This window comes from Aythya fuligula, chromosome 26 (assembly GCF_009819795.1).
Source record: "Aythya fuligula isolate bAytFul2 chromosome 26, bAytFul2.pri, whole genome shotgun sequence".
Lineage (NCBI taxonomy): Eukaryota > Metazoa > Chordata > Aves > Anseriformes > Anatidae > Aythya > Aythya fuligula.
In genome coordinates, this window is record NC_045584.1 from 2346906 (window position 1) to 2371622 (window position 24717).

The 24717-nt window shown below is 39.9% G+C and overlaps 2 protein-coding genes across 3 annotated transcripts in view; one reads left to right on the forward strand and one right to left on the reverse strand.

Annotated features, from left to right (window-relative positions):
* The window catches only part of EPS15L1 (epidermal growth factor receptor pathway substrate 15 like 1), a 37369-nt gene extending 26913 nt beyond the window's left edge, over nucleotides 1–10456 (forward strand). For both annotated transcript variants that reach the window (XM_032203500.1, XM_032203501.1), the window contains 2 exons: nucleotides 5226–5431; nucleotides 10005–10456. In XM_032203500.1, the coding sequence (XP_032059391.1) occupies nucleotides 5226–5431; nucleotides 10005–10151 (353 nt within the window). In that variant the 3' untranslated portion in view covers nucleotides 10152–10456. The remainder of the gene's footprint in view (nucleotides 1–5225; nucleotides 5432–10004) is intronic.
* Nucleotides 10457–21876: 11420 nt separating this feature from the next.
* KLF2 (Kruppel like factor 2) lies at nucleotides 21877–24326 on the reverse strand. Its single transcript, XM_032203628.1, has 3 exons — nucleotides 24238–24326; nucleotides 23145–24036; nucleotides 21877–22704 (listed from the first exon to the last, which is right to left on the reverse strand). The coding sequence occupies exons 1-3, from the start codon at nucleotides 24310–24312 to the stop codon at nucleotides 22529–22531; spliced, it is 1143 nt and encodes a 380-aa protein (XP_032059519.1). The 5' UTR covers nucleotides 24313–24326; the 3' UTR covers nucleotides 21877–22528.
* Nucleotides 24327–24717: the final 391 nt, after the last annotated feature.

The following is a 24717-nucleotide window of genomic DNA, read 5'->3' on the forward strand; positions in this document are numbered from 1 at the left end:
AACAGTTGAGTTTGAAATACAGTGCAAAAATAGCCCCTGTTGAGGACAAATACCTTTGAGTATTCTATAGAAAATTGGTTTTGATTTAATGGACTTTCAAGAACATTTTGAAAGCTGGTAATATATATATATATATATTTCTGTAAGTTCCTAAAGCTCACGGTTTACGAAACTTTTGTTCCACATCAGTGGAAGAGCTGGATAGTTTAACAGCATGGTAAAAAAACATGCTGAGTAAGTTAGGAATGATAAATACATTTGGTTAAGTGCCAAGGGAGAGTTCTGCTGGGAAGCACCTTACACACTGCACAGTCTTCAAAATTTGCTAGAGTAACACCTCCTCTGGCAGATACAAGATGTGTGAGGAGCCTTGGCATTACTTGCTCAGATGTAACTGCAGGTATGGACTCCACTCGTACTGTCACTACCTATCGTACATAACATGACTCTGACTTCTTACAGCATATTTTTCACTTTAGAACGTTTCCTGGAAAGGAGTACCTGTGTAGTGAAAGTTTAAAGCCATATCATCTCACCTCTGCCATGTTTGTCGGCATGCATAATACAAGTCTTCAAACACATGAAAACGTGCTGTTTCTTGCAACACAGAAGGTACTTTTTTAAGCAAAAAGCTAGGATCATCCTTGAAACATGGAATATAGTGACAACTCTAAAGGTTTCATTGTTTCACTGGCAATATCTTGTAATGCAATAAGTCAAATTGTCAAATTCTGTAATTGCATCCTACCAGTGAGATTATATTTGCCTTGAACTATAGATCTCAACCCTGAAGTTTGCTGTGGGGTATGAAATTAGATAAACCCTTCACATGGGTGGAGTTCACTATAAGTTAACAGCATTTGCTGTGGTAAACCATTTTGTTCATCATCTCTTTTTGCTGAAGTGAGTCCTCGGTGTGGTTTGGGTGCACCACTTGGGTAACTGCTGAAACTGCTGTGGTTTCAGAATAGGACCTGTTTTGCTTTTTTCTAAACTTTTTTTCCCTGAAACTATTAGCAGAAAAATCAAATAAGTAAGGGTTACAACTGTTTGCCTCTGCTTTCATATTACTATACCTCAAAAATGTTAAGCAGTATCGTTATAAAATGTAGTATTTTTAGTCACCAGTATACATAAGATTAATGGCACCTCAGTAACTACTGATAGTACATTTTGCCATCTTAGGATTTTACAAACATCCTTCAGTTCGGTTGGTGATTTTTTTAAATATGATTTTTGTATTTTTCCTTTATGTTATAGAACTACTTCACCCACATCCTTGACATGCTAAACATAGAAATACAAAAGTTTTATTTAAATACATACTTATTGCATTGGGGGATTCACACTTGGGGTAAGCCAGCAAGGATGTGTCATAAGAGAACTCTGGTGTCATTATTACTAATTTGTGGCCAATAAATAAGTAAATTTGAACATCTAAAACCAAACAAACTTCTGCCAGGCCTTCGAAACCATGTTTGCTGAGTATGGCGGGATAGAACAGGCTATAAGCAGGATACAGAGTGGAGCAAAAGAGGGCTCGTTGCGGAATCTGTTGCAAGTGCTAGGATTGGCTTCTCCATGTGGGCGCTGCCCTTAAATTTCTCTGCAAAAAGTAACCTAGGTTTCATAAAGGTTGCCCTCTTTCTGCTTTTCTTCAAAATAACAGCATTAAAATCCTCTTCTGTTCTTCAACATACAGAAGTAAAGAAAATGGCACTCAGAACATAAAATGAACATTTTCTATGTTATTAGCAGTAACTCTGGTATTCACGGTGACATTTCCTCTACAGCCAAGTTGTTCTTTTTTGATCTGTCCTGAAGATGAAGCACAAGAAACCCCTAATGCTCTCTGTTTATGTTCTGAAACCACTAGGGACTTTGTGCAAAAACATTAAACAGGCCACCTAGAAAAAAACAGGTTTGCTGAGCAAATACGTTGCAAAACCTGCATTCGTATTAACAGTCACCAATTCCACAAAGTGGTTTCAGCAACAGAAGATTTAACCTCTGAAAGGAGAAGCTTAAAATGGACCGGTCTTTCCTCTGTCCATCAAACCTGGTTTGGAACAATACAGGGTGGAGAGAATTTGTTTGCTATACCTGGCAGTAGGGGAACAAGAAAAAAAATGTAGGCTCTTGTTTTGCCTTAACCTAAAAATAGAAATACAGATGCTTTAATTCTCTCTGTAATTTAAAAAATGATTTGCTCCTTTATCTGCAGAATGACATTCAAAAAAATGCTGAGTTGATCATCTTTTGCCAGGTTTGTTCCTTACATTGCATAGATGTGTCAGTAGGTGAGATCTGATGGAGATGAGTGGGATGTCAACACAGTAAAACATTTCCAGTGAACAAAACATGGCCTCTGCAAAGGCAGATGGAAACGCTGGTGAAGGATGGTCCAGGCTTCTGGGGAGAGCAAATGCCGCTGGTATTTCCTGTATGTTTTGGTCACTTCCTTCCATGAAGGAAAAATCTTTGGTGTGATCTGCTTGTCTTTTAGAAACCCCACATATAGTTGGAAAATAATGGAAAATGAGTTGGAAAATTATAGTTGGAAAATTCCCCATGGAAAATAGTAGTGGAGTGACCATTTAAGAGCTCGTCCATCCTCCAGCTTCAAGGCAGCACAACCAGCTTGCTTTCTAGATACTGTTTCTTGAACCCCTTGGGTATGCAGCAAATTCCCGAAGTAGTCTTGAGTATTCTTAAGTTTTGTAGAAATTTTAGCAATTGTCTAATATAAATCTGTCTTCATAATGTCTAAATCTATTAGTCTTTCTTGGTGTTCAATTTGCAGCCAAGACTATGATCAGGTTCCCCCTGAATATTCTTAAGACTAAACAAACCCAGTTATGTCTCCTGCTGCACATGTCTTGTTTCCTACACCTCTTTCTGTATGCTTGTTCTCCTGAGGGCTTTCCTAACTTGCTTTGCATTTTCTGTGATGCACAGTGCCAACAAGTGGTTGCCATATTCAATTTGAGGCCCAACTTGAGTGGAAAAAATAATTTTCCCTGTATAGGGCGCATCGTTTTTGCATATACATTCCAGTATGATGAATGCCTGCATGTAATGTTCTAAGATTTTGTCGCTGATCAGCAAGTTGTGATCAGTTGTGTTCAAGAAGCATCTGGATGACATTCTTAAATAGTAAAACATTTAGCTTGCCCTGTGTGGAGTCAGAAATTGGTATTGATGAGCCTCATGGGTCCTTTCCAACTCAAGATATTGAGCAATTTGATGCGGTCCTACCTGAGATTGAAAAGGAAATTTGCCCCTCTTGCTCTCGTTTCCCATTTTTCCCATTGGCTTATTCATAGGCATTAAATATCCATAGAATGCCTTCTCAGTGGAGAGCAGGGATGGTGGTAGTGCTGCTGAAGTAAGAGTCTGCTCGGTTCCTCCTGACCGAGGCTGAGGACCACAAAGCCCCTGCAGTCCTTCAGGAGGTGCCACCAACACTGCGCGGAGCCCGCTGATGGTGAGGGCAGCACAAGAAGGATGTGGAGCTCTTGCAACAGGTGCAGAGAAGGGCCATTAAGATGTTCAGAGGGCTGGAGAACCTCTCCTGTGCAGGAAGATTGAGGGAACTGGGTCTGTTTAGCTTGGAGAAGAGCAGGCTCTGGGGAGACCTCATTGCAGCCTTCCACTACTTGAAGGGAGTGTATAAACAGGAGAGAGAACGCCTGTTTACATGCGTTGATAGTGACAGGACAAGGGGAAATGGTCTTAAACTAAGACAGGGGAGATTTAGGTTAGAAATTAGGAGAAAGTTTTTCACTCAGAGGGCGGTGAGGCACTGGAACAGGTTGCCCAGAGAGGTTGTGGATGCCCCATCCCTGGAGGCATTCAAGGGCAGGCTGGATGCGGCTCTGGGCAGCCTGCTCTAGTGGTTGGCAACCCTTCTCAGAGCAGGGGGGTTGAAACTAGATGATCTTTAAGGTCCTTTTCAACCCAGGCCGTTCTCTGATTCTGTATATCCTGCAGGCTGACCGCAGGAAGGTGGGCCTTTGGGTGGCCTCTGCGATAGGGGAGGCTGAGGGATTTAATGGCAGGTGGAGGCAGGCTGCTGGATGGGTTATTTATTTAGTGCAAGTCTGCTGATCTTTTATTTCTCCTCTTTGACGAAGGAGAATTGCCACAGATTCAGGCAAATTCTGCTTGATGTACGCAGCTTATAATGTTTATGAGCACCTGCCACTGACTGGAAATACTTTCTTAAAAGATAGCAGGCTATGTCTTAAACATGGCAAGTACGTACTCTGATATGTGTGCCATGATGTGAGTAAATTCTAAGATTCCTATTAAATTCTAATTCAGACAATTGGAAGCTTTAAAAATAGTTTTATGAATGTAAATAAGGTATGTAATTCAGGTAATGTGAGAAGTTGTAAATACATTTTCTTTTAAAAATGTTTCCAGGTTTTCCTTTAACATTTGTCAAGTATGCATTATCATCATGACTGGGAAGAATTACATTTTTCTGTTTAGTTATTTGACCTAACAAAATAGTTTTTTCAAGGGGGTTTTAAAAGTAACCATTGAGGTTCTAATTGCAACAACCAAAGTTTATAACCATGATTCATGAGCATACACAACAGCTCCTGTGATTGCATCTGTTACTGGGGTAGAGTATAAGAACAAGAAGTCACCTACAGAAACTGGGTTGCACAGCAAGCACCCCAGAACAAGGTGATTTCTTCATCACGCTATTTTCCGTTGCACATAGTGGTACAAGTATAAACCAGTTCCAGGAAAAAAAAAAAAAAAAAAGCATGCATTCTGTAAAGTCACAGATAAGTAACTATTTTGTTCTATTTAACATGATTAATCACTTACCTTCAGTAATATGTTTCCAAATATTTTGTCTTTTATATTATCCCAAACAATCTGAAATGTCTCTAATCCTGGAAATTGAACTAAAGTCCTGCTTGTCAATTTTTTTCTGATCAAATGTCTTTACATTGGGTTTTATAATTTAAAACCTTGATTGTATTAATATGTAGTATTTGTAAGAAATATAATCAATTAAACCAACTATTTCAGATGATTTGTATTGAGAAATGAATAGCATTGTATTTGGTTAAGTTTTAAACTACCCCCAGGAAAAATGGATGATGCTAAATTGCATCACAAGTTTCCTATTTAAGGGGTTTGCATTGTCCATGGTAAGTAACTTCTCTTTTTTTCTCCTTTTTTTTTTTCCCTAAACTTTCCAGGTAAAAGTACTCCTGTAAGCCACCTTGGGTCTTCAGATTTTCCCAAGCCCCATGATCCATTCCAGCCATTTGGGGCTGACAGCAGTGACCCGTTTCAGAGTAAAAAGGGGTTTGGGGACCCATTTAGTGGAAAAGATCCATTTGCTCCCTCCTCTTCAAGTAAAACTTCTAAAGACTCTTCCTTGGGGTTTGCAGACTTCAGCTCTGTAAGTTAAGTTCATTGTCTCTGAGCAAACCACTTTCTGCTCTGCTTGCAGCAATCTATTGGGTTTTTGTTTTAACTGCAAACCTACTGTTCACTGGCTTCTGTCTCTTAGTACCTTCATGCTGTCCTCATTGTTTTTGTATTAATATTTCTGTAATAAAAAGGTATTATTTCAATAAAAAAGGAGTTTCAAGTTTCATACTAAATTTTGAAGGGTTTATTTGCATTTAAATTATTTTAGTACAGTGTGCCTTTACTCACAAATTCTTTGTAGCAGAATCTGTGTATTGTTTTTGTTGCATGGAGGCTATTCTGTAAACTGGTTTGGGGGAGCCAATGATGTAAAGATTCAAAAAATAATTGTTGGAGACATTTATATAGCAATTTCACCATATCCTGAGAAGTGAATCCTTAAAGGGAAAGGTTCCCTAAAATATTTGTATTTGTTGTGAAAAAAGTTCTGACAATCCTGTCACAATGTTTGCTGTATACAATGGAATGTGATGCTAAGGATACGTAAACGAGACAGAGATTGAAAATTTAGCTGTTGAATTTTGTTCCAGTTACTGGTATTGTAGAAAAGCCCTTGTTAGACAAAGAAAACAATTGTTTTGTAGAACCAATACAGAAGCATCCATTTTGCACTCCAAAAGACAGTATCAGAAGGCAAAGCCAAGTACTTGTTCATTAAATATATCCAGGTTTCTAAAAGCCTGGCTTTGTTTTAAGTGCTGGCAGGTATGTTATTGAATTGGAAATCAATGTAAATATAGTAGTAGCGTGGTTCTTATGCTTCCACACGTAGGTAGAAATCTGTTCTATCCACAGCTTCAGGCTTCTTCCTTCTTTCATGTGTTTTTTCTGTCACGTTGCCACGCAGTGAAATTGCCAGCTTAATCTGTCACTCAACTCTGACGAACGCAGTTCAGTGTTCAGCAAGTGGAGATCTTTAAGCTGAACCTGTCAGGTTGCTGATTTTTTAAATGTTTTCCCCTGATTATTAGTTACTAGTAAATGTGTATCACTTTTCTATTTTATATTGTTAGTCGAGGTCATCTATGCATACTTCTAGCTGGCCTCAGTGCTTTAATTTATCTATGATACTGGAGATGTCAAAGATGAAGATATTATGTATGCTTTACCACAGTTAGTATTAGCCTGTTGAATTTGGTGCACAGTTAAATTCTGTGATTGTATACAAAATGGTGACATTCTTAATAAAAATAAGACGCAAAACTTGCTTTATCTGAAATTTCTTGAACACCACCTAGTTTCATCCTTGAATGGAATGGAATGACTGTTTCCCAGCTATTGTTGTCTTATTTGCAGCCTGCATATCTTAAGTTAAAAAAGTGGCTTACACTGATGGATTGCATCAAATGATTAACCAAAATCTCTGATCACTGTCCCAATGGGTGCTCTAGTGTTTAATTCTCTGTGCCATCAAGTTTCCAGGAGGTGAGAGTAACCTGAAAAGATGAGGCAAAATTAGGAAAAGAGATCTTGAGCAGCAGCCACTTCTAACTATTGTTAGGTGGCACTTCATCCAAAGAAATTAAATATTAATTTATTTTGTGAGTTGCTTTCTACTCCTGTAAGAACAACAAAAAATGTTAACAATTTGAGAAGAGATGGGTTTCCTGGTTCTTTTCAGCGTTTCTTTTTTTTTTTTTTTTTTTTTTTTTGCTTGCCTATAACACGATTATTCCGCTACACCTGATAATTCTTAATCCTTCTGTATAAAGTCTCAAGTGTACTAGTTTCCTCGTAATCAGGAAAGATGTGCTTGTCTTCTCCTATTCTTTGGGAAATTTTGCTCATAAAGGAAATTAAAAGCAATTTTACTTACAGAAGTTACTTTGACATACAGCTTGAATCAATGGAACCTGAGAACAGATTCTTAGAATAATGTAGGTTTGAATGATTGATTAACTTGACTTTTAATTGGAATTCTTTACAGTTGCAAATGAATAACATGAGGACCTTCACTAATTTTTAGTAGCACTCTAGAAATTTTTTTTTTTTTTTTTTTGAGATGTTGGCCAAATCATGCACCCAGAGTTCAAGTGTATTCTCATTGCATTCTTAACTTCTTTACTGGCATTGAATATGACTCTTTGGAACAAACCAAAATATTTTGGTAGCTCGTGTTTCAAGTATTTCTAGTTTCCAGCTTCAATTTACAGAATAACAAGAAAAACAATCTATTAATTCAAAGAAAACATTTAAATTTTGGAAAAACAGTGCTTAGAACCAAGCTGATTTCTTTCTCTTACCATAAGCTGGTAATTTATCAAATACAAGGCAGCATAGCTTTTTTTGTATGTCATTAGTTTTGCTGCAGAACCTGCTGTTTTCCTCATTTATGCATTGGGTCTGAGTGTACTTTTGAAAAAAAGATATGTTTTTATGAAATGACACATAAGTGATACATATTTATAGATTTCTTGAAACCTAGACGTATCCAAAAAAATATGTTATTGTTTTAAATGATTTGTAACTGAGTTGCATGACCTTTTTATAGGCCATCTGTGCAAGAATCAATGGCCAGAATGAATTGTTTCACTATCTAATGGTCAGTTATGCTCCTGAAAATTTTACTTCATGCCAACTATTTGCAATAAGGCACATACAGATTTGTTTCCAACTTTTTTTTTTTTTTTTTTTTGGTACTCAGGCCTTTCTATCTACAAAAATAAGTTACGTATTGTACACAAGTCCTAAGTTGGACTGTCATAAGCTTTGGAAGATTTATCTGAAGAAACAAGCTATATACGTAAATCTATTCTCTCAACATTAAAGAAAAAAAGGCACCCCAGAATGTTTGACCAAAGCTTATTGTATTTCTGAAAACACTGAAAATAATTACTGTTATTCTTGATCCTAGCTATAGGATATTCTTTTTGAATCCTTGGAATACATGGAAAAGTCCTGCTTCTATTTGAGCCTGTCTTCACTATATCTTGAAAAAAAATCTATTTAAAATTCTATTTAAAATTCTAGTTAGCACTTAAATCTTGCCTTTCAGCTGCTCCCTGGAAATACTTAAAGAAGTAATGATAGGATTTCTTCATTTTAAGATATTAAATGTGTGGTTCTTCTGTTGTATGTCAATAACATTGAGTGCAAAGGTTCTCAGAGAAGTTTTAGTGGTGCTGTAAGCAGAGGTATTGTTTGAAGAAAAGTAGCTTTAGAAGTAGCTTTGCATCAAATTATCATGATTTTGCAGGTATTGTGAGAAATAAAATGAGGAAGTGTGAGCATACAGAAGCATACAGATGAAACATGATTTAACTTAGTAAATGCAAATTGGACTTGGTTTTAAACAAATACAAATAGATGCATTTATTTAAAATATGAATTACAGATACAATGCAGAATGGAAAAGGCAAAGGTGGGGGCGTTCGTGTAGTGCATATGCAGCTAGGCATAGGTCTATTACTTAAAGCTGCATTTAAAATTCAGTATTTCAAGCTTGTCTGGGAAGGAGTAGCCGTGCCAGCTGGTGCTGTGGCCTGTTTTGCTGTGTTCAGAGTTACTATGTTGAGGTCCAGAGGGCAATTTTGCAGTGTACATTCAGCTGAAATTAAAACTATACGTTCTGTGTAGTTCTCTCTCCTGGGAGAGAAAAAGAGGGGGAAAAAAAAAGAAACAGATTTTCCTGAACATTTAAAAAAAGATAGAACAAAGCAAATTTTAGAAGTGGGATATAATGCAAACATTTGTGTGCACCTCTGCCAACGCTTCTGCAAACATCATCCTCTTTGGTGGATGCTAAAATTAAACACTAACAGATTGTATTTTAGATTTAAATTGTTATTATTTAAATATTTTATAGTACTTTATGTAGAAGGTTTGACCAAACAAACTTATGCAAAGTTTGATGGTAATACCAGACCATAATTTTGGAATTGTTTTGTTTAATAGTGCTTAAAGTGTTTTGGGAAGCTCAAACAGGCTTGGAAGCTCAATGTTAAAATGTGTTATATTTCCTTAGTATCTTATGAAAAAACTCAACCTGTATTTTATGAACAGTTGCAAGAAGTGCTTCGCTAACTTTTGATTGAGTTATGGATCTTCCCACAAATCAGGAGTCTCCAGAGTCATTATTGAAGCCCCTCACCCTTAGCAGGAAATATTGCAATAAAACTCTGCCATGGACTTGCAGAAGAGTAAATAAGTCTTGGTTTAACCAGCTAAGAGCTACACATTTATTATTCTCAAAAATGGATGTAGGTTGTGATGCTCCCAAACCGCTAACTAACTTCTGTGTTTGTGGGGTTTTTGTTTGGCTCCAGTCTTCTGGCCACATCCATACACAACTGGGAGATGGATGCAGGGACGTGCAGCCCACATGGGTTAGTTCTCTGGTGGGAGGAGGAAGACGTTAAGGAGATAAAGGAAAGGATGAAGTGAGGAAATGAGTGAGTGAATTTTTGTCTTAGTCCAGAAGAACTACCCTAAGACAGCTTGGTATACTTGATTCATATATTATTTAATGAGTCTGATTCATTGTGTTTTTCTACTAGCTTTTTGGTAAATTTATTAATTCGTTTTCCATTCTCGTTTTTTAGTTTGGAAATGAAGAACAGCAGCTGGCTTGGGCAAAGCGTGAGAGTGAAAAAGCAGAGCAAGAAAGACTAGCTCGATTGCGGAGACAAGAACAAGAAGACCTTGAGCTGGCTATTGCGCTCAGTAAGGCTGATATGCCAAACTCCTAGAGCTTGTTTGGCTCCACCCTGTCCGAGTGAATCCTTTAAACGTGGCTTTTATAAAATACTAAATTCTTGGTTTCTGTTGTGAAAATAATTCTAGTCACCTTCAACTCTAAACAAGGCTGTCTGGTTCAATCAAACTGGGCTCTGTGTGGCTTTTCAAGTGCGCAATATGCAAGAAACACTGTATAAGCTGTATTATATGTTCTAGATAAAATTTACTGCTTGTAAGAAATTTAACACATGATCCTAAGATACCGAAAGCAAAGTTTCTTTATCTTGAAGACAACGTTGCATATAGAAACCTGCAACTTGTGAATCTGGCTTTTTATTACCTGACTTCCATTGTTTTTTGAGGCTGCAGTATGAATTTCAAAGAAGACATTATAAAATGTTATTTATAGAATTAGCTTTCACTTGTTACATTTATTTAATTATTCATGGTAGGCTAATGGGTATGTTATCTACATCAAAATCTTCAGTATAAATTCATTATTAGATGTTCCCTTTTTATCCAGGATATATGGCTTTTATGAAAGAATCTGGCAATTTATATATGATGAATACAAGCATAGTGAAGTGTATAAAATATTTCAAATTTGAAACCTGTATGAAAGAGTAGTTTTCCATATTTAAACACTTATTTGCATTGGCTTTTAATTGTAGGTGATGTAAAAGAAGGAGTTAATTCAGTTGTAGTAAATTGGGTTTAGCTATTAAATAACTAGGTAAAATCTTGCTTTATCTCATAAGCAAATGTGGTTACAGGGTTGTGGTAAAAGTTTGAGTGCTTCTTTCATGTAAAATCAAGCAACTTTAAAACTTAGCAAGGTTGAGCTGAGTTCTCCCCTACAAGTCATTTCACTCTCTTTTGTTCCATTTGCCAGAACAAAGATCATATTTTTTGTGTTATCCATCTAATAGTGTGAGACAGTCTCTACCTCTGTTTCTTTAATTCCATCTATCTTACAGTATGGGGTTGCACATAAAGCATTCTTTAGCTGAAATAAGGCCAAATTCAAACAGATTTTATTTGCAAAATACATGTTCATGCATAAATTATAGAACTGGATTGGCTTTTAAATAAGTCTTGCAGTAGTAAGTCCAAGTAGGAACAGATTTTCTATACACTTGCAGAACTCAATACTTCCACCTGGTAAGGATAACACAACGTGTTTTCCATGTCATATAGAAAGCCCTTCTGATAGATCTGTGAATTATTTACTTACTAAAATGCCTTTTCTGGTAATTACAGGAATTCTAAGACTTCAGTTGTCTTTGCCTTGCACTTTTATGTCTAAATAGTGTAGGCATCTAGCACAATTTTTTTTTTAATGTCCTTATTGTGCATCTGCTTTCCTATCCTTGGTTCTGTAGGAATACAAACCGGGTACTTAACATTCTTTGTTTTTACACATGCAGCCATTATCTTGTAACATTTCCTCTATTTTCTGGAAAACGTGCTATTCCTTTGTCATCGTTCATGCATTTACATTTTTTATGCCCTTGCTTCCTTAATTTTATTTTTCAAAATACAATGATAGTGCCTGTTCATTGAATGAAAGCAATCTTTCCCCATGCTATTGTAATTGCCTTATTCTGGATGCTTTCCTTGCACAGAGATAGCAATCAAATTGGATTATTTTAATCTTACTAGTAGTTTTCAATTCTGAAACGTTGCTAAAACATAGCATTGGTTGTCTCAGGATTTTGTGACTAGCTGTATGGGTGAGTGCATGTCTGTGTGTGCATGCACACACACGTGTACATCCATTCATTTACACGTGCAGCAATATGTAAGACAAAACCAAAAACCCCTATCTCAAAATGCAGTCTTAGGAGTCACAATGCCCTGTTTTCTGTGCTACTGGTACTACAAATAAATGTGAATCTTTAATTTGCCTCAGAAGGGTAGAAGATGCATTCTAGTATCAAAACAACCATTTGATGATTTTTAGTACTTTTTTTTTTTCCAATGAATGCAGTAGGATTTCTAATTTTACAGAATCTGATTTGCTTTCCCTTCCCATTGAAATAACTTTTCTCTAAAATATGTCAGCTTAAATGATCAAACATGTTAAAACATCAATGAATTCTCTTTTCTGTTGGTTTACAAGACTCAAAGTCTCTGAAAACAAACATGGTCTGTCTGTATCTAACATGAGATGAAACTTGCTGTGAAAGAGCAATTTTCATAATTGAATGGCTGCAGTGCAGGATTCTCAGTGAAGTTAAACAAATGTATTCATGAGTAAGATTCTCCTTTTCATTTTCACTTGGGCAAGAGTCTTTGTAGTGTCTCTTTAGCTAGAATAAAACACCATTTATATGTAGTGCCATTTTAGAAAGGAAAACCACTTTTGGACTACTACTCGGATGATGTCACTCCAGTGGGACAGGGTGGATGAGCTAAATAGCTTGATTCATTTTCTGTGTTATGTACCATAACAAGACTTTCTGCTGCTTTGTCAGTGCTGAAAAATATTGTAATTTATAATGCTTCTCAGGCAATGAGTCGGTGTTTTCAAGATGTTGAGCAGGAAGCCAGAAATGTGAATTAATCTAGCATTCCACATAGTGTTAGAACTGATTATTTTCCTGTTTCCTTATGGACTCATTCTCCTTATTTGCTTGGACAATAACAGAAGATCAAGCAAAAGTCCTCTATGCACAGTGTATAAGATCTAGTGTCTTTAGATTTACTGAAACACTTTTGATTCAACATTTTAGGCACTGTGGTAGAGGAAAACTTAGCTGTGATTTCTCTCTGTTGTATTTAATACAGTTTTCCTTCAGTGTAAAAAGGAAGATTGCCCACATTCTTCCCTTATGCTTGTAACTTAGTGTTTTGTATAATAACTGCACTTGTTCTAAGACAAAATTTATTGCAAGATACTGATCTTATTCTTCCTCCAGAACAGTGAAATTTAAAGCACAAATAGGCCTTTTGCTATTTGGGCAGATAAAATATGTACAATGCAAGATATATAAAATGTGAGTATACACAATGCATATACAGTGTACATTGAGATCCATATTATTTGTGTGTATATATATATATAGTGTATTGAATAATGTAATAATAGTGTGTGTATATACTATATATGTCCACATACTATGTCTAGTATATAGTTACTTGTGCTGTACATAAAATGTGTATATACAATGAATATGTAGAATATGCATTTATATTCTATATATTAACATTTATGTGTATGTATGTATTCTCTAGAGAGAGATGGATACAAAAATGGAATCTATACAGAAATACAGATTAGATCGTGGCTCTTAGAATTTCAAAGTTCTGGTGAAAGAAAAAAAAAAAAGAGGAGGAACGACTACTACTAATAAATTTGTTTCAAGATTACTTTTATTGGCATGAAAAACTGTGTTCATTAGTTGTGCCAAGTGTGAGAGAGAAACCTGGCAGAAAGTAGGTATCATCTGCACTGGATGTGATTTCACATTCTTTTGAGTTTTTCAAGTGTCTTTTTGAAATGTAGACTTAATTTCTGATCTGCTTGCATGTGTGGGTCATGTGATGTCAACTTTTTCTCAGGCTGAGGCAATGTTTTTTCTCCTACATTTGCTTCTATTTCACTTTTTTCTTTTTTTTCGCCTTTTTAAAATACTGTATTTAAGGAGCTGTCCCCCTCACCCCCCTTCCAGCCCCAAACACACACACACAGATCAAACAGGCACATGCTAAGGTGGAAAACGTGTTTTTCTTGCCTCATTCCAGTTATATGGGTTGCACATAATTGTCATCTGGATTTCAGTTCTGTTTTTCCTCCATTTCCACCTAGTTTTTACTTCAGGAGGAATGACTATCCATGGCATTCTTGGCTTTGAGGAAAGAATGGAGGTGATTCTACTTTCTTCTTGGATAAATTATTAGACTCTGTAGTATGTTGAGCAATCACAAAGAGTTTAGTAGGCTTTTATAGTGGCACATGTGTATTTTATACGGAGTACCGTCACTGCTGGAATGACTCATGGAAAACTATGAATTGCATACAGCACCGAGGCACAACAGTTAAAACAGGAAAGACAGATAATTTTTCACATTGAACCTACGCATGCAAACTTTGCATGTAGGACAGATATTGAATTACCCGCTTATTCCTTTATAGACCAGTATGTTCACATTTGCCTCAAGTGGTTTCCCTGAGACATAGTCAAATGCTCTTGTTGTAAAACATACCAGTCATTCTGCAATAAAAACAGATGCTCATAAAAGCAGTACTCCTATAATACTGCTGTATGAAATATTTTTATATTGGCAAATTTTTCCTTATGAAATCTCTGCCCTATGAGGATCATCTGTCCTTACTGTATTATGTTTCATGTAATGTGCTCACAAAGTGTAGGAAATTCCAAGCCGTGTCCGAATTTGTAACTTTTTTTTTTTTTAATTCCTGTCTGTGAAATCTGTTGTCAGAAATTTTGTAGAAATCATTTTGTCATCTTATGCTGAAAGATAATGCACTTTTCTTGGATTCTTCTTATAATCCTTTTGGGGTTACTATTTCTTCTTTAGTGTTTCTCCATTGAGAAGAGTATTTATTCTGTAGAACCAAGGCCCAAGAAATTTTGGTCCAAGTAGAAATGTTGCTTTCCCAACGTCAGAGTTTGATTTCTGCCTCCTCCTGCGTTTTATTCCTCCCTCTCAGGAATTTCACTTCTGTTTAATCCTAATGTTGCGTATGAACTCTGTTAAAGTGAATTATCTGTGCTAATAATGATCTAGTTCAAATATCTTCCTACACCAGAGGAACAGCCAAGTTTTTGTTGTGTGTCAATCATCGCATCTCTCTGTAGACTCCACAACACCTTTTCTTAGAAAGGAATTTTGCTTGGAGTATGGTGGAATCATAGAAGATTTATTTTTAGAGTAAATATGTTAACTATTACTCATTGACACATTTGTTTGATCAGTTGATATAATGCTCTTTTTACTTGAAAGTTTTATAAATAAAGGCTAATTTGTTATAAAATGGAATTTTCATTTCTCCAACTTCTGCCTTTCCCTTTTAATTTTAACTATAAAAGGAAGACTCCTAGTGAATATGGTTCCTTCTGCTGTTACAATTATAGCCTGCTCTTCTTGGTGTCCCTGTTAATACGACTTGCTCTAGTATGACCTAAAAAAGGTGGAAACATAAAGTGGAAACTGCAATGTTGACCTAAATTTGACTAATATCTCCAAATATGTACATTATCATAGTTATATTTATCTCTTGACTATCATAACAAATTGAAAGAAAGGTATTTTAATTTTAACCCATCTCATGTGCTTATTGTTTAATATAATAAGAGAAATGTTATTGTTTAATATAATAAATGAAAAGTTACTTTTTGGAGCTCTGAGGCTTCGGCAATCTTTCTTTCCTTTTTTTGTCCATGATTTCCTAAGCTCTCGTGTCAAACTTGTGGATCTTGCTTAGAACAACTGCTATATTGTCGGTGCTGAGGTCTGTTGTGTTTTTTTTTTTTTTTTTTTTTTTTCTCCTCCTTTTGGCGGGAGCCCTCGGCACGTTGCTTTCCCTTCTGTCCTCGCCTCCGTGTCCCAAGCACATTTGGTCTGCACTGACCAGTCAGAAAATCCAACGCCGCACCCTTTCCAAAACAATTTGTGTGCCGCAATGCTAAACATCCAGGCAATTTACGCTGGGAGGGGTTACAGAGATCACCAGAGACAAGCCCTTTCTGCTCAGTGGAAAAACACACCTCACTCTCAAGCTATTCTGCATTATTCACTTTGACTCATTATGCTCCCATGTGTTTGTTTTATTTACTCGGCTTCTGCACACAATGGCATGGTTAACGACAGCTTGCCAAGGCAGGTTTATCTTGAAATTGCTCTCCAGCAATATTTTTAGTACGTTGACATTTTAAAGCCAGGATTTTGCTATAGCATGTCACAAACAGGCACAACTTCCTAACCAGGTTCTTTCATCATGTAATTGTACCAAAAAAAAGTGGGCCACAGCTTGGTGTTTTTGCTCCTGCTCGGTTTTTGGAGCCTGACCTATTCAACATACTGATCCTAACGTTCTCCACATTTGTGCCTGATCTGTGTTATCCAGGCGTAATCTGAAAGGACTCCAGGTTCCAGGCAGAGCCTCTTCGGCGAGGAAGGGAGGAAAGCGCACGCATCCCTCTTTGGGAAGAAACATTTACAAGTGGAAACTCCAACGTAAAGGAACACAAAGCAACCAGCCCAGCTGTTAAACCTCAAGAGCAAATGTGGCATTGCTGCCTGGACCTAAAAATGCCCCACGAGCAGCGTGGATTGTGGAAGTTGAAGCTCTCAGAGCCCTGCTGCCATTCCTGCCATGGAAGCTGCAGTCGTATTTTTCCCTGTCAGAGGCTGCCTGGAGAAAATTGCTGACTCTCCTGGCTGCTCTGCGGGACTGAGTTTAGTCACACTGAACATTTTTTACCTCCTGTCTGGTTCTAGGTGCCGATTTTTCTGGCAAAGGCAGTGCGAGCGTTTTTTTTTTTTCATTTAATGACTGCAATTATAACTTTTTATTGGTGCTGATGCAGCACCTCTTACAAATGCTGCAGCCTTCCCTATTGATGAAGTCCCATAACGCTCTTTGCCAACTGCCAGCATAATACATTTTGGCTGTTGAACTGCCCATAAATGCTGTCCTCAATCACAGCATTTCACAAGGAAGCTGTGCAGAGAACAAAACTGCAGGCTTTCTCTGCCCATCCCTTGCACCTGTGGGAAAGGCACCCAGGCATCTGTATCCCTAGTTTTGGAAGTGCTCGAGATATAAAATCATCAAAATATCAAAAAACTATTTATGCTGTCATTGTGCATGGGCTGTTAAAAAAGTGGTTGTTGGGATTTGAGGATTTTTATTGTGTTTTGCTTCGTGTTTAAGCCTCAGGCTCAGTAGCTTCTTTTCTAATATATTAAATGTCACAGGGGATGTCCAATATGATATTCCAGATGTTTCCTGATGACATAATGATAGGTCAGAACTCCAGGAATGCTCTGAGCTGTAAGAAGTACAAGAAACCAAAGTAAAAGTGATTTAAAGGGATACTGGCAATTATAAACCTGGGACAGGTAAGGAAGTTCATCTGCAATTTCTGTGTTGCTGAATTTATGCTTACTACAAAGGATGGAATACTTTTGATTTACTAAAAGGAATTATAATTGAAGCAGGCAAATAAGGAGGTAACTAACGCTAACTACAGTTGCAGAGTAAATGAGAACTTTGTTGTTCCTGCTCTCCTTGTGCTTGGAAAGGTGTTTTTTGTAAAGTTAATGCATTTCCATCCTGTAAAGCCGTGCGTATGACTCAGTTTTTGTGTTTACATAAAATGTTACAAGATCAAATAATTGTGGCTGAAAAGTCAGACCTCAAAAGATTAAATCAAACATATTTTCTGCCTAGCAAGCTCAGGATAAATCCCTGTCTCCTCTGTGCACTAGAAGTGTAGAGTACTATTTCATGACAGAGGCTATTCCCAATCTCAGCCTGAGAAATGGGGAATTGGGTGTTCGGGATCAAACAGTGCGGAGCTTTAAGGAGTCTCTGGGAGTCCATAAGTCGAGCCCATTACCTCCAGGGCTTGTAAATTGTGTATGGCTATGTGCTGTGGGTTAGTAGTGCTTGGCCTGTAAATCCATTCCTTCTCTGAATCTATGGCAAGCACGTTTCTGAAAGGACGTGTGCCTAAGCCTGGGTCTTCATTATTGACAGGGAGCTGCTTCTGCACCCCAGGGCAGATCAAGATGAGTCCCAGGCAGGTGAGACCTGAGAGTGACTGCTCCAAGGACACGCAGGAATTTTAAGGTTTGTAGATGCCACCAAGTATGTTTCCGATGTTAGCAACAGGGATAGCTTTCTCCGTATTGAATCACATGGGGTTTGGATTGAATTTACCTCTTTATGTTTTCCCCCCAACACTGTTAGTTACCATAGCGATGGCTACATGACTTCGTTGCATTTGTTTTATTTAAATATAGCAAAAGAAATTGCTAGAGCTTGGGATTCTGGCTTAGAAAATTAAATTTAAGAAAAGCCTAACAGCTACTCTCTGTTATAGGTGCACAAAATAGCTTTGGAAACCACAGAGTTTCTACCACAGAAAACCACAGAACCACACAATCCTATAATTTGAAGAATGGACAAACTTTTTTTGGCACTTCTTGTGGATGGAGGACCAAAGTTTAGCGTGAGGGAGTGTTTTTAGGCAGCTTGCAAACGGCTGCAAGCAACCAAGGACTCACACAAGCTGAAATCCCCCATCCCTGCATGGGGTGAGCCACGGCCACAATTAACGCTCAAACTCCCCCAGCTGTGCTCATCGATGCTCTGCAGCAAGCTCCCAGAAAAGCACAAGGGTTTTCCATTCCAGCCTTCCATCTCAGGGTTTAAAACCCCTGAAAAAAAGCTCCCTGCCTGCTCAGGGTGCCAGGGTGATGCTCGTCTCGGCAAGGCGCTGCTTTTCCCTCGAGAGCTGAGCCATCGCAGGGGCCCCGTGGGGCAGCAGGACACGGGGTCAGGGCTCGGTGCTGTTTCAGCAGCACCAGGCTGAGCGTGTTATGGTATTTGCTGAAGAAGAGTTCCCATGTAGCTCGGGCTTAACTGACACTTCTGAAGTCAGCAGGTGAGAGAAAACGGTTTTCAGCATAGCGAAACACAGCGCTCTGAAACCCAGCGTGGAATTAACTGACTTCAACCAGAAACGGCGCTGGATGGTGGCTGGCGCTCAGATCTGCTTGCTAAAACTTTCACTTGGAACATCGTGCAGGATTTGTTAGTTTCTGTGCTTAACTAGCTCTATCTAATCTGGCAATCTATCTTGCAAGTGTAGTGAGCCCATCACTGTGGTATCTTATAAGAATATGTGTGAAAATCTTGTTTACAACGGACTCTACATTTCCTCCTATCGTGTTCGACTACGATTTTTTTTTTTCTACTGTGTTGAAGTCAAATCCAGGGTAGCTGCAGATTGGAAGGGCACTTCTTGCCCTTTCGTGCTTCCTGCAGGCTCCCTGGGAGATGCTTGGGAGCTTTCGTGTTAATTAGAGCAAAATCACGTACAAGATTACGAGCTGACGTCCTGTTATTAAAATACGTTGCCGAGCGTTAGTGATTTCCTGCTGGCCAGGGGAAGCTTGCTAGCGTGGTGGAATCACACCAGCACATCTTTGGATGTACTAATTTAAGGCAATTAAAAAAAAGGGTTGACAATTACTCATAATAGAATGTGAGAAGAATGAGATCAGCATCTCTTTCTTTATGCTAAGAGATTATCTCGAAATTCAAGAACCTGCAGTTTCCTGTGAAGACCACACAAATATTATCATACATGCCGTCCCTTCGGCAATTAAAATAAAGTTGGTCATAGGCTTTTATTAATGTTTTGTGCCCCCAATCCTTCCCTACTTTCAGAGGCCTGTGTTTATACATCTTTATCTCTCTCTTTTTTTTTAGTATTTATGTAAAAGAGGATGCCTTTGCCCTATTTTCAGATGAGTCGCAACAACTCTGAAAGCTCCGAGGACACAACCTGCTTATTTTTACAGGGGGAACAGCAACACAGGAGAGCATGTCCCCACTGTTCATCATGATTTGAGTGTTGTCTGGTTACACAGCAGTGTGCAGATAAGAAGTGTCTTGTCTGAAGCCCTTCTAGTGAACAGGAGCAGAGGTAGCGGAGGTTTTGAGCCTCACAGCCAGACCTTTCACTGGAGCAAAGGGAAGTTTGGACATTCCCGTGCAGAGGTAATGGAGGAGGGAGGAGGACCATGCAAGCTCCTGCAGTGGGTCCTGCAGAGGAGCCACACACATTTGTTTAAGGGGTGGTGAATGCAGTGAAATTTCTCTTTGCACCCAGGCAGTGTTCAGGGTTTGTGCGCTTTGTGCTAGTCCACTGGCTATGGCTATCTCCCACAAGAGTAATTTGGGAAAATATAAAAGTGGCCAGACTGAAGGCACACCTAGCTTCTACTAGAGGTCAGCACAGGTGGCTGGAGATGAGCAGAGCTTGATAAGGAGGTCATGATGCTGCCAGGCATCCTGCTGCTGGCCATCTCTGTCTCGGGACCTTCTTGAGCCAGCTGTGGGACTGTGCACCGAGAGGTGGCTGCACTGAGTGCACTGCAAACCTCCTTGTCTTTTTTTAATTATGTTAAGAAAGGGGAATAGTGTAAGATAGCATTGTACCGCTGAACCCTGGAATGGCTAAAAAATATTCCCAATTCCTCAGAAAGAGCAAGGGAAAGAGGTTACTATGGAAAGGTAAGGGTAAGAATTAATTTCAAAAAAATCATTCTTAAGGCTATGACCACCAAAAGGCATGCTGAAATATGAAAATCTTTGGCTATGGGGAAAGAGAAGGAAATACCTAGAACTGTTGCAACAATGCATGTGCTAAGTTTAGAACATCTTTAAGTCATCCTCACTTTCTGGAATTAGGTTGTGCAATTTTTTTTCTAGCAAATAAATGAGTTTTGTTTTTAATGAAGAAATGTTAAATCTCCCTTATATTTCACTTTGAAAGAGCTATAAAAGTGAAATGTGGAACTCATTCTTCCATGTCAATGATTAGAAGCCTAAAATACATCTGTTCCACATGAACAACTGCAGACTTTGCTTTCACAGAAGAATAGCTATATTAGTACTTTCTTTAAATGTATTCCTGTTCATTTCATTCCTGTATTCTAACTTGTAAAGTCAGAAAAATATCACAATCTTGATTAAAATCAATTTCACAGTATCCAGATGTTAAGAAAAAATAATATTAAGCTAAGTCTGTGTGTTTAACTAACAGTGATTATGTTTGAGAAGTATCAAGGCTCACAGCTAAACTGTTGCTGCAAAAACAGAGAAGCCTCATCAGAGTTTCAAAGTAATTGCATAAATACACTGCTTGGACTTATGATCTCATTTACAGCTGTGGAAGAGCTTTTGGGGGGGGCTCTATTTGACTTGCTGCAGATATTTACTCCTGTAGCTCTTGCAGTATCCGGCATGTGTCAAATTAGTATTCAGAATGTGGATTACTGGTTAACTTTTCCTCCAGAATAGTAAGTATCTCTCTTAACTCCTGAGATCTAGGTAGGGTTCAAAATTATTAGGTGAATTTAAGCTTTTGAGAATGAGTTATGAAGGTATTTTAACCTGTGTTGTGAATTTATGTTTAAATTCCACTACTGTTCTATTGGAATTTTGCACTGAGCTCTTGAGAGCAAGGATAATTTATGTACAAGGATGCCTTAAAATAAGCCTCCGTAATTACAAAAATGCAGTGTTTAAATTTATAGTAAAAACCCACACACTGCTGGCAAAACTATAACTGCATCTGGAAAACATTAAGGATGCTATTAAAATAGTCTAGCATAAACTAGAAATGAGACTGAAATTACAGTGTTGCTTACTTAACCATTTTTAGGAAGTATATTTTGAATACGATCTACTTTCCTATTTGATTTTTTTGATAAAACACCATGTTGTATCTTGTTTACTCCAGAGAATGAGTTGTGTCCTCTGTTATCTATTCTAGAAAACCCATAGCTCAGATTTTTCAGTCTTCTTACAATCACTGATATTTTAAAACATAAGCAGGTGGTTGTTGGTCCAGCCATCAGGGAAGAAGTAACAGGGAAATCTCGAAGGAGAAAAAAAAATCACAGGAATTAAAGATTTATTTTATTAAAAAGATGAAATGTTTTCAAACATTGAAAAATTACGTTTTTATAAAAACAGAAATAGGCAAAATACCCATTTGTCTTCTATTTACATATACAATATTTCTCACTGTATAAAATTATTTACAATATATAAAAAAATTACAGTAAAATAGGTTATTTTCTTACAAGACATCAAGCCCTGTACTTCTAGTGTAGATCATGGCAAACAAGAATATTATTGCACCTGTGAAACAAACAGTCTAACAATAGGAGTGTTCTCTTAGCCATGCCTTCAACTGAGATCTAAAATAACATCGGTAGCTACAGTAACATTCATTTAATCTCTTCTAGGGTCAACTTCAGGCAGTTTCCATACAAACATTGTCTCATAAAGCTTAGGACTGGGCAGTTAGAATCGGAAAAAAAAAACATATTTACAGCTTCTATACAATCTGTATGGAGTCTTATGGAGTTTACCCTTCACAGAAGCTGCATAAATAACCCCTATTCTCCTGAATGGAACGGCAGGTTCACTGATACAGTCACGTCAAATTCTCTGCAGGAGATGACTGGCTAAGTCTCCTTGTGTCAAATCCTCCTCGGCTTCCACTGCTAGAGTGTCGGTGCCTCCCTACGTAGTACCAGCTACAGGTTTTTAACAATTCTGCACCTGAGCAGTTAAATAGCGTCCACTGTTCGCAGGTCAGAGTCTCTGGGGCTACATGTGCCGTTTCATGTGCAAAGCCAGGTGGTCTGACCTGGAGAACGCTCTGTCGCAGAGGTGGCACTGGAAGGGCCGGTGGCCGGTGTGCTTGCGATAGTGACGGGTGAGCTCGTCGGAGCGAGCGAACTTCCAGCCGCAGCCTTCCCAGTTGCAGTGATAGGGCTTTTCACCTGTTGGAGAAATCACAGAGACTGTGACTCAGCACGGCACTCCCACATACAGACAGCATCACACGCTAGGCAACTTTCTGTTTTTATCTCAGCATATCCTTTTATTTCCTACCAAGCTCTCTGCAGTAAGCTCCAAGTAATATTAAGCCATGAGACTACTCTAGCAATTCCTTTACTATCCTGTACCTGCACTGAGTCTTCTGAGAAAGGGCGTTGGACAATATGAGCCCTTACAACAGCTTTGACCCACATATGCATTGGAAAACACTTGGATATTATAGGTCTGATCACCTGTCACAGCCCAACAGTTAAACTTTTTGGAGTTTAGAGACTACAGGGTTAAAGCTCAGGCTGTGCTCTGTATGCAAACTGTTTTACACAGGTCGCTATCCCAACCCGCAAGCAACGTATCTACGAATGAAGCATCGAGCTGTATTTACCTGTGTGTGTCCTGAGGTGGGCCTTCAGGTGCGAACTCTTGGTGTAGGTCTTCCCACAGCCTGCGTAGGTGCACGTGTGAGTGGCTGTCCTCTTCCGAGGCCAGGAGCGCCGTCCTCTTTTTGGCTTGGAGTCCAGCAGCTCCAGAGGCGAGGAAGGAGGGGTGAGCATGCCTCTGGGAGCAGAAGGTTGTAAGGGCAGGCTGTCCTCGAAAAGGCCAAACTGGGAGGTGTTCTGGTACTGGAGATGGGTCTGCGGGTGGTGGAAGCCGGAGCCTGGGTGGTAGCTTTGCTGGAAGGACACGGACGAGGTGCACATCATCTGCGTGTGGCAGTCACTCACCATGAGATCATCTGGGCTTAGCGGGGGCGTCTCTGCCCCAGGGATTTGGGGAGAGCTGGCCACCCGGGGCTGCTCATAGGCCATCATGCAGGTTGCGTTGCCCTCCTGCTTGATCTTCGGGCAAGCCTGAGGCACCAGACCCATAACTGGCCCATAATTGTCCATGTCAGGCTCGGGCTTAATGTTCTCGACAAACTGCGGGCCCCCGAAGTTGGGTGTCACGAAGAACCGCCCGTGGACGTTGCCAGGTGGGCAGTAGTTGGAGTCCATCTCGGAGCGGATCATCTCCGGCATGAGGCCGGCGTTGTAGGGCGGAGGGCTGCCCTGCTCCAGGGCACTGTAGCATCCCGGGGACGGATTTGTCTGGTAAAAGCCGCTGCTCTCCCCTTGCGTGGGGGGATAGTCCCCGCCGGCAGCGCCCTGGCCGTAGCCGTCGCTGCCCATGGAAAGGATAAAATCCAGCACGTTGTTGAGGTCTTCATCCTCTTTGCGAGGCGAGAGGCTGCCCCAGGTGCCAGCGGGGGCCTTGGCCTCCTGGTCGCACTTCCACCTCTGGGGGAGAAAGAAAAGGCAGAAGGTTAGCGGCGCTGTTTGGGGAACACGGAGGGGTTTGTAGGGCTGCGGGCTTAGGGAGCAGCGGGGCCGCGGCACCGCCGCGCACCCCTGCGATGAGCGGCACCGGCCTCAGCGCGGCGGGGCCGGAGGGGGGGGGTGGTGGTAGTGGTGGTGGTGGTGGGCAGGGGCCAGACTCACTTCGTGGAGGGCTTTCTCTCGGCAGGGGCTGGCGAAGGTGGCGAAGGAGGGCAGGATGGTGTCGCTCAGCGCCATGGTGCGGCCGGGCGGGACGGCGGACGGCGCGGCGCGGCGAGCCGCCCTCCCCACCTTATAACGCGGGCGCGGGCGCCCTCAAGCCAATTGCAGGGAGCGGAGGAAACGCGTCCCGGACGGGGCGGGCGGGAGGCAGCGGCTCGGGCGCAGCCTAAATTTAGCCCCGGTATAAAAGGACGCGAACAGCTCCAACCGAGCCCGAACGGGGCGGAGAGGGGCGGAGCGGGGCCGTGAAGGGCCCACGCGGGCCCCCCCACACCTCCCCCTCGCCCCCTCTCCTCAGCGCGGGGTCCGTCGGTCTCGAAGCCGGGACCCCCGCCTCGGGTCGCTGCCTCCGGCTGGGGTCGGCTCCGGGGGCCGCTGAGGGTTCCTTGCCCTCGGGACCCCCCCGAGCTGTGGGGACGC

Excerpts from the sequence above, each read along its gene's own strand:
- KLF2 (XM_032203628.1), bottom strand. The coding sequence starts at position 24,312 with ATGGCGCTGAGCGACACCATCCTGCCCTCCTTCGCCACCTTCGCCAGC. Across the intron at positions 24,037-24,237 it reads GAGAGAAAGCCCTCCACGAA|AGGTGGAAGTGCGACCAGGA; the intron begins GTGAGTCTGGCC and ends TTTCTCCCCCAG. Across the intron at positions 22,705-23,144 it reads CCACCTCAGGACACACACAG|GTGAAAAGCCCTATCACTGC; the intron begins GTAAATACAGCT and ends TTTCTCCAACAG.